Source organism: Nerophis ophidion, linkage group LG07 (genome assembly GCF_033978795.1).
Source record: "Nerophis ophidion isolate RoL-2023_Sa linkage group LG07, RoL_Noph_v1.0, whole genome shotgun sequence".
NCBI lineage: Eukaryota > Metazoa > Chordata > Actinopteri > Syngnathiformes > Syngnathidae > Nerophis > Nerophis ophidion.
The window spans coordinates 30,999,541-31,009,221 of NC_084617.1; the positions used below are offsets into that span (position 1 = coordinate 30,999,541).

The 9,681-nt window shown below is 34.9% G+C and overlaps 1 protein-coding gene across 1 annotated transcript; it reads right to left on the minus strand.

The window, feature by feature from the left end:
* Window positions 1–1,698: 1,698 nt before the first annotated feature.
* LOC133556897 (homeobox protein Hox-B1a-like) lies at window positions 1,699–9,333 on the minus strand. The gene is made up of 3 exons (XM_061907249.1): window positions 9,002–9,333; window positions 8,658–8,941; window positions 1,699–3,988 (listed from the first exon to the last, which is right to left on the minus strand). The coding sequence occupies exons 1-3, from the start codon at window positions 9,331–9,333 to the stop codon at window positions 3,669–3,671; spliced, it is 936 nt and encodes a 311-aa protein (XP_061763233.1). The 3' UTR covers window positions 1,699–3,668.
* Between the last annotated feature and the right edge of the window lie 348 nt (window positions 9,334–9,681).

The window sequence follows — 9,681 nt, forward strand, 5'->3', positions numbered from 1 at the left end:
CTAATTTCCTGTATAGCATTTTTAACTTCCTGGTATATCTTTATTTATTATTTTTTAATCCACAAAGCTATGTGCAAATAACAACTATTTACTTTTATATTCATCCAAAAATAACATTTTTAATTTCATCATATTTAATTTGTTTACCTACATCAGGTTTTTCTGTTCATGATTTAAGTAATTTGTGCTATTCTTTTTACTTATTTAGCATCAGACATTCCTTTCCGATACAACATATTTGCATACATCATACTTCTATTTTCTGCCCTAAAAGTCAAAATGATATAATAAGAATAATGAAAGAGAGAAAACAGCAAAAAATACCAAAACGAACCGAAATAATAATAATAGTAACAACTTAGATTTGGAGTTGGACAAACTTTAATAATGGAACAATTGCCATTGTGGATCATTAAAGTTTGTCTAAATCTAAGTCTAAGTTAGTATTATTGTTATTATTTTGGTTTGTTTTGGTATTTTTTACTTAAAATACAATTGTAGTAAATGGTCAGTTTTAACTGTAATTTGTTGACATTTATTGATTAAACACGTTTTTGGCTGCCTAAATAAAAAATAATGAATAAACTCTGAGGGCTGGCCATCATGCAATGTGGCCCTCAGCTACAAGGAGTTAGGCGGCCCTGCTGGACAATCACAGACTATAACGACAATCACGACAAAGGCGAATCTCCCATTGAAAAGTGAATAAAAAAGTATTTATTCTCATATTGTAAATGACAATACACAGAAATATCGCAAGTACTAATCATCCAATCATGGTCATTGATCCACACACACACACACACACACACACGCACACACGCACACACAGACACATACACGCACACACACACACACACACACACACACACACACACTGGAAATCCCTGAGTCGTACTAAAATGGTGGAGATCAATTAGAGAGTTTGTCAGGACTAATTGGAGAATGATTGATTTAAAAGTCCTGTTAGCGCACATCAAAGACTATTTGGATATTTGTGTAGTACCTCGGGATAAAAGCTGACACGAAAAGCATGTAGCTAGCTAACTTGTTGGAACGTAGCGCCGCTTGTCTGCACCGTACTGAATCACGATGAGTCCATAACGTCAGCCCAGGACGTCAACGTAAACATTTATCCATGAAAATATGGAGAAGCTGCTGATGGAAAGAGATAATGTACAAGTCCACTCTCCAAGGTAAATACTGTACAAAACTACTGTACTGTTTTTGTATTTTTTGTCTACAATATTTATTACCAAAAAGGACAAGCACCAATTTAATTTAATTTTCAAAGCATGAGCAATTAACTAATATTTTATCCCAAGGTACTACTATATATATATATATATATATATATATATATATATATATATATATATATATATATATATACATACATACATATATATATATATATACATATATATATATACATATATATATATATATATGTATATATATATATATATATATATATATATATGTATATATATATATATATATATATGTATATATATATATATATATATATATATATATATATATATATATATATCTTAGGCAAATTGTATACACCACAAAAGTCATCATACAAACCTCCTTATACTAAAAAATAATCACTCACTTTCAAACTAGTCGTCTCTATTTTGTACAAATTCTGCTTTTCATCGTGAATATTACTTTTATTGTGAAAATTAATTTACTGTGAATATTAATTTAATTTAGAATATAAATGTAATTGTGAATGTCAATCTAATTGAGAATATTAATTTTTATTGTGAATATAGATTGAATGTACAATATAATTTTTATCGTGAATATTAATTAATTGTGAATCTTATTTTAATGTGAATATCAATTTCATGGTGAATATTATTTTATTGTGAATATTAATTTACACGTGAATATCAATTTTTTTGGTGAATATTATTTTATTGTGAATACTAATTTTATTGTGCATATTAATTTTATTGTGAATATTCATTTCATTGTGAATATTAGTTTTATAGAGAATATTAATACTTCTGTATTCCAAAGATACTAAAAACTAAACAATATTTTGGTAATAACTCCCTCAACATTTTTTTTTTCTTTAAATAACCTCATGAGTGAAAATACTTTATAAATATTCCACATTGCTGATGAATGTGATGACAAAGAAATGAAATCATGTCTGACATCCTGAGAGTTGCTAGAGAAACAACTTTTGTCAAAAGTGTGTGTTTAACGAGTGCATGGAAAGATGATTCACATCGCCATTCCAAATTGACCCACAATTTTCACAAATTGTTACAAATAAAAAAAGTCCTACTGGAAACATTTAAATACTTTTCTACCTTTTTAACGCTGAATTGCAACCACTCACATTAGTGCTGACACCAAAATGGTGACCACCGAGTACAGTGCACTCATCATTCAGCGTGTACTTCTTACAGTGTGTACTTTTTACAGCGTGTACTTCTTACAGTGTGTACTCATTACTCAGTGTGTACGTCTTACAGTGTTTACTTCTTAAAGTGTTTACTTCTTACAGTGTTTACTTCTTACGGTGTGTACTTCTTACAATATGCACTCAAAAGTGTAAGTGCACAAAGTGAGACATCCTGAGTGGCGATGAGGCGATGATGTAACACAACGTGTCATTAAAGTGATGATGTAACAAGCCGCGTCATGAATGCGATTATGTAACATGTTGTGTCATCAAGATGATGATGTAACACGATGTGTCATCAAAGCGATGATGTTACACACCATATCATCAAAGCGATGACGTACCACGTTGTGTCAAAAAGGCGCTGATGTAACACGACGTGGCATCAAAGCAACGACGTAACACGCCGCGCCATGAAGGCGATAATGTAACACGTTGTGTCATCAAAGCAATGATGTAACAAGTTGTGTCATCAATGCGATGATGTAACACGTGTCACCAAAGCGATGATGTAACATAACATGTCATCAAGGCGATGATGTTGTGTTACATCAAAGAGATGACGTAACACACTGTTATAAACGCGATTATGTTATATGTTGTGTCATCAAAGAGATGCAATACGTTGTGTCATCAAAGCAATGACGTAACACATTGTGTCATCAAAGCGAGTATGTAACATGGTGTCATCAAAGCGATGATGTAACACTTTGTGTCATCAAAGCAATAATGTAACACGTTGTGTCATCAAAGCGATGATGTAACGTGACGTGTCATCAAGGCGATTATGTAACACGACAAGTCATCAAGACGATAATGTAACACGACGTGTCATCAAAGCAATGATGTAACATGTCGTGTCATTGAGGTGATGGTTTAAGATACCTTGTCATCAAGGCGATAACGTAACACGGCGTGCCACAAAAGTGATGATGTACACGTTGTGTCATCAAAGCGATGACGTAACATATATCTCCTAGGCGATGATGTAACATGTTTTGTCATCAAAACGATGATGTAACGCATTGTGTAATCCAGGCGACGATGTAACATGGCGTGTCATCAAAGTGATGATGTAACATGGCTTTTCATCAAAGCGATGACGTAACACGTTGTATCGCCAGGGCAATGATGTAACATGTCGTGCCATCCAGGGGATGATGTAACATGGCGTGTTATCAACGCGAGGATGTAACTCGTCTTGTCATCAAAGCGATGATGTAACACAGTGTTCTTGTCAGGACTCAGGGGAGGTTCCTGGTGACGAGGAGGCAGATGATTGGTCGGTGTCCTGCTCCTTGCTGCGCTGACAGGAAATAGCAGAAGAGGACGCGATGCCCACAGACGTTCCTTCCTTATCGCGCTTCTTCTGCTTCATGCGTCGGTTCTGGAACCAGATCTTCACCTGCGTCTCGTTCAACTCCAGCGTGGCGGCGATCTCCACACGTCGAGCTCGCGTCAAGTACTTGCTGAAGTGGAACTCCTTCTCCAGTTCCGTCAGCTGCCGCGTGGTGAAGTTGGTGCGCATATTGGCGTTGTTCATGTCCGACACTTTGACTGCATGACAACACAAAGTCAAATAGTCATCAACACTTGATCACAGGACTGTTTGCCAGTCTACACTTGGACTGCACGACAACACAAACAATCATCAACACTTTATCACGGGGCTGTCTGCCAATCCAGCCACGACAGAAGGGGGCTTGTTAGCACATCATAATCACCTGCTCTGCCAGAGAATAAGAAGACAGAGCAGAAGAGATGAGTGTTACTAACTTAGCAATTATGTTGTTATATGTAGCCAGTATTCTCTTCCCTCTAATAACTTTTTTGGAGATGCTTTTCCTGGTATAACGTTTTAACTTCCTAGTATAGCCTGGCTAACTTCCTGGCTATCTTCGTGATAGTGTGGTTAACTTTCTGGTTCGGCCTGGCTAACTTCTTGGTTAACTTCCTGGAAGTGTGGTTAACTTCCTGGTATAGCCAGGCTAATTTCCTGGTACAGCATGTCTAACTTCCTAGTTTACCTTGGCTAACTTTCTGGTATAGCATGGTTAACTTTCTGGTTAACTTCCTGGTAGTGTGGGTACCTTCCTGGTATAGCCAGGCTAACTTCCTGGTTAAATTCCTGGTAGTGTGGTTAACTTCTTGGTTTAGCGTGGTTAACTTCCTGGTTTAGCATGGCTAACTTCTTGATTAACTTCCCGGTAGCGTGGTTAGCTTCCTCGTGTAGTCAGGCTAACTTCATGGCTAACTTCCTGGTTATGCGTTTAACTTCCTTTTCTAGCCTGGCTAACCGCCTGGTTAAATTCCTGTTGGTGTGGTTAACTTCTTGGTATAGCCAGGCTAACTTCTTAGTTTAGCAAACCTAACTTCATCGTGTAGTCAGGCTAACTTCATGGTTAACTTCCTGGTAATGTGTTTAACTTCTTTTAATAGCCTGCATAACTTACTGGCTAACTTCCTGGTTTATCGTGGTTAACTTCCTGATTTAGCCTGGCTAACTTCTTGGTTAACTTCCTGGTATAGCCAGGCTAACTTCCTAGTTTAGCAAGCCCAACTTCCTCGTATAGTCAGGCTAACTTCATGGTTAACTTCCTGGTAATGTGTTTAACGTCCTTTTATAGCCTGGCTAACTTCCTGGTTAACTTCCTGCTAGTGTGGTTAACTTCCTGGAATAGCCAGGCCTACTTCCTGGTAGTGTGGTTAACTTCCTGTTTTAGCCTGGCTAACTTCCTGGTTAACTTCCTGGTAGTGTGGTTAACTTCCTGCTGTAGCTTGGCTAACTTCTATTTGGTTCTGTGTTCAAAGGGGAACATTATCACAATTTCTGAAGGGTTAAAACCCCAAAAAATCAGTTCCCATTGGCTTATTTTATTTTTCAAAGTTTTTCTCAAAAGTTTACCCATCACGCAATATCCCGAAAAACGGCTTCAAAGTGCCTGATTTTAACCGTCGTTATATCCACCCGTCTATTGTCCTGTGATGACTGTGTGTGTTTGTCCTTTGAAGCATTTTTCTTTTGAAAGGTTTCTTGCAGCATTTAGTGATTTTAGCATTTTTAATCATCATCATTTTGAATCCGCAGCATTTTTCTGGCATGTTTGTTTGATGACATTTTCCTATTTTTAGTTTTGGCGTTTGTGTTGCACAAATTAATATCGGATTGATACTAACACAATTACATGATATTCGTCATGATAATTTTCAGTAATGTTGTATATTTATTTGGATCAATATTTGGTGTTTTCATGGTGATGGCAAATTGTTGATATTAATAAACTTGTATATTGTTATATTGTTTGTCAATAAGTTCTTCCATTTTTTTAGGGATTTAAATTATCTCTCGCGTTTTTGAGTGTTTTTTTTAATAATTTTTTTGCACGATTGAATTTATTTTGTTTTTTTTTGTATGATTTTAAAAATAATACTGTTGTAAATACTCTTCCATTGTATTATGTTGTTCTATTTTATATTTTGTTCAATCGTTTACAAAGGACTTTGTTGATAAATTTTTGCTGCCTAACAACTTCATCCTGTGTTCTATTCTGAAAATGTTCAACAACATCATTCAAAGTTCTCCTAAAATGTGAACATGTATTTAACAATGCATGTTTACGTCGTTTGTTGAACATAATACGTTACTGATCTTTATGTAACATAAACAGACAAGAAGTTTGTGGTAATCCTTCCTGAATGTAAAATTATAAAATTTATAAAAATATGCATAATAATTACTTTCTTGCTGTAAGAACATTTGACATATAACAGCTAAAAAAATGTTCAGCCAGAATGTTGAAACAATTATGAAAAAAAAAAAGGTTTTATTGTTTTTACTGTAATCCAAAAAGCTTTACACATAAAGAAATAATAAAAACACCCTTTAACTTTTTGCTTGGTTTGATAAACACCTTTTGTCTCTGATGTAAATAAAGACAGTTAAATTAATATTATTATAAAAATCATCCATCCATCCATCCATTTCTACCGCTTATTCCCTTGTGGGGTCGCGGGGGGCGCTGGCGCCTATCTCAGCTAATGCTTAGTGTTTCATTGTTGTTTTTGTTGGTTTGGAATATTCAAATGTGGGAAATAAGAAAATGCTGAGCAGACAAATAATGTGTCACACATTAAAAAATAATAATCGCTGAGGGCTCCTGACAGAACAATGACAACAATAATTATATTGATCATAATTATAATAATAATAATAATAATAATAATAACAAATGCATGCTGATGACAATAGCACATAATAATAATACAAAAAATGAATGCTGATGATAATAGCACATGATATTAATAACAATAATGATAATAATAATAATAATAATAAACATGAATGACTGCTGATAATCATAATAATAATAATAATAATCATAATCATAATAAACAGGATTGAATGCTGATGATAATAATACAAATGAATAAAAATGAACATGAATGAATTCTGATAATAAAAATGATGATGATGATGATGATAATACATAATATAATTATTAATAATTAACATAATTGAATGCTGATAATAATAATAATAATAATAATAAACATGAATGTGATGATAATATAAATAATACATAATAATAATAATAATAAACATGAATGAACACTAATGATAATAATACAAATGAATAAAAAATAAACATGAATGAAATCTGATAATAATAATGATGACTATATTACATAATAATACTATTAATAATAAACATAAATGAATGCTGATAATAACGATGATAATAGGACATAAAAATACTATTAATAATAAACATGAACGAACGTTGATGATAATATTACAATTGAATAATAATAAACATGAATGAAGGCTGATGCCAACACTACATATGAATAATAATAAACATTAATGAATGCTGATGATAAAAATACAAATTAATAAAAATAAACATAAATAAATGCTAATATAATAATGATGATAATAGTAGTACATAATAATAATATTAATAATAAACATGATTGAATGCTGATGATAATACAAATGAATCAAAATGAACCTAAATGAATGATAATAATGATGCTAAAAGTACACAATAATATTATTAATTATAAACATGAATGTATGCTGATGATAATATGAATAATACTAAACATGAATGTGTGTAAATGTGAGTGTAAATCTTGTCTGTCTACCCGTGCTATATTCTGATTGTTACAGTTAGATTTTTACATTCTGATTAATACAGTCTAATTGTTATATTCTGGTCGCAAGAAACATGCACCTGGGGATAGGTTGATTGGCAATTGGCCCTAGTGTGTGAATGTGAGTGTCAATGTTGTCTGTCCATCTGTGTTGGCCCTGTGATTAGGTGGCGACTTGTCCAGGGTGTACGCCGCCTTCCGCCCGAATGTAGCTGAGATAGGCTCCAGCACCCCTCGCAACTCCAAAAGGGACAAGCGGTAGAAAGTGGACGGATGGATGAATGCTGATATTATTAATAATACATAATAATAATAATAAACATGAAGGAATGCTGATGTTAATAATACATATGTATACGAATAAACATGTATGAATGACAATAATGATGATTATAATACATAATAATAATAATAATAATAACATGAATGAATGCTGATAATAATAATGATACAAATAATAGTACATAATAATAATATTAATAATAAACATGATTGAATGCTGATGATAATACAAAGTAATACAAATTAACATGAACGAATGATAATAATGATGCTAAAAGTACTTAATAAAAATATTAATAATTTACATGAATGTATGCTGATGATAACAATACTAATAATACATCATATTAATAAGAAACATGAATGAATGCTGATGATAATAATATAACTGAACAATAATAAACATGAATGAATGCTGATATTAATAATAATACATAATAATAATAACAATAATAAGAATAATAATAATAATAATAATAATAAACATGAATAGATGCTGATAATAATAATAATACAAATTAATACAAATAAACATGAATGAATGACCATAATGGTGATTGAATACATAATAATAATAATAATAATAATTAATGAATGCTGATGATAATAATACAAATTAATAAAAATAAACATGAATGAATGACAATAATGATGATTAAATACATAATAATTGTAAACATGAATGAATGTTGGTGATAAAAACACAAATGAATAATAATAAACATGAGTGATTGCTGGTGATAATAATACACATCAACATGAATGAATGATGACAATAGTACATCACCTGTTTTAGGCGGGTTCCTCTTCACCTTCATCCACTCAAAAGTTGGTCCGTGATGAAGAAGTTCTTCCTCCTCCCTGAGTCTTTCCTGACACGCACCAGGTGATTCTCCGAAGCCTCCCGCGGGAAGAAGGCCCTGCAGATAACCCGCCGCGTCCACGGGTGGCGGGAAATGCGCGCCCTGGTTCCCGCAGTAGCTTCCCGCCAAGGCGCCGTAGGTCGGGCCGACGGCGGGGAAAGTTGCGTGATGGTAGAAGGAGGACGAGCAGGAGGAGGAGGAGGAGGAGGAGGAGGAGGAGGAGGAGGAGGAAGAGGAGCAGGCCTGCAAGGGCTCCTCCGGGAAGAACTGATGGACGGCGGGACCCGGGAAGTCTGCGTCTGAGGTGCAGGCCTGCTCCACGTACGTTCCGTTCTGACACAGCGGGAATACTCCTCCGTGATGAAGATGATGCTGGTAGCCATGGTGAAGAAGATGCTGCTGCTCATGCGCGTCAGCGGCCTCCGCCGAGCCGTACATGTCGTAGCCCGCCGGCCCGCTGACTCCACGGTGCGAGTTCTGCAGCGGAACATTGAGCTGGTCCACGAGGCCGTGGGGGTGATGAGAATGGTGAAGATGATAGCCTGACTTGGGGGACGAATAAGGTCGATTATAAACCGGATATTGCGCGAAGGAGTTCATGTCAGAGGAGTCCATCAAGGCCGAATCTTACGCATGAATCTTTTCACGCCAACAAATGTTGTGCAGGAACATCAATTATGTCCCTGCTTCACGTGTGTCCGTGTGCGTGGGCGTGTGTGTGCGTGGGTGTGTGTGGGGGGGAAAGTGTGTGTGTGTGTGATTGTGACTTCGTCAATGTCAGGAAATCAATTGTTTGTAGAATCCAAGATCTCGTGATGCTGCAAAACAACGCGAGAGGAGAGAAAGGAGTGAAGTCACGTTTTCACACACACACACACACACACACACACACACACACACACACACACACACACACACACACACACACACACACACACACAATCTCTC

Coding starts and splice junctions, on each gene's coding strand:
- LOC133556897 (XM_061907249.1), bottom strand. CDS start 9,333: ATGAACTCCTTCGCGCAATATCCGGTTTATAATCGACCTTATTCGTCC. Junction 8,942..9,001: donor CCGGGTCCCGCCGTCCATCA/GTTCTTCCCGGA, acceptor CTCCTCCTCCTC/CTCCTCCTCCTCCTCCTCCT. Junction 3,989..8,657: donor GAGGAACCCGCCTAAAACAG/GTGATGTACTAT, acceptor GTTGTCATGCAG/TCAAAGTGTCGGACATGAAC.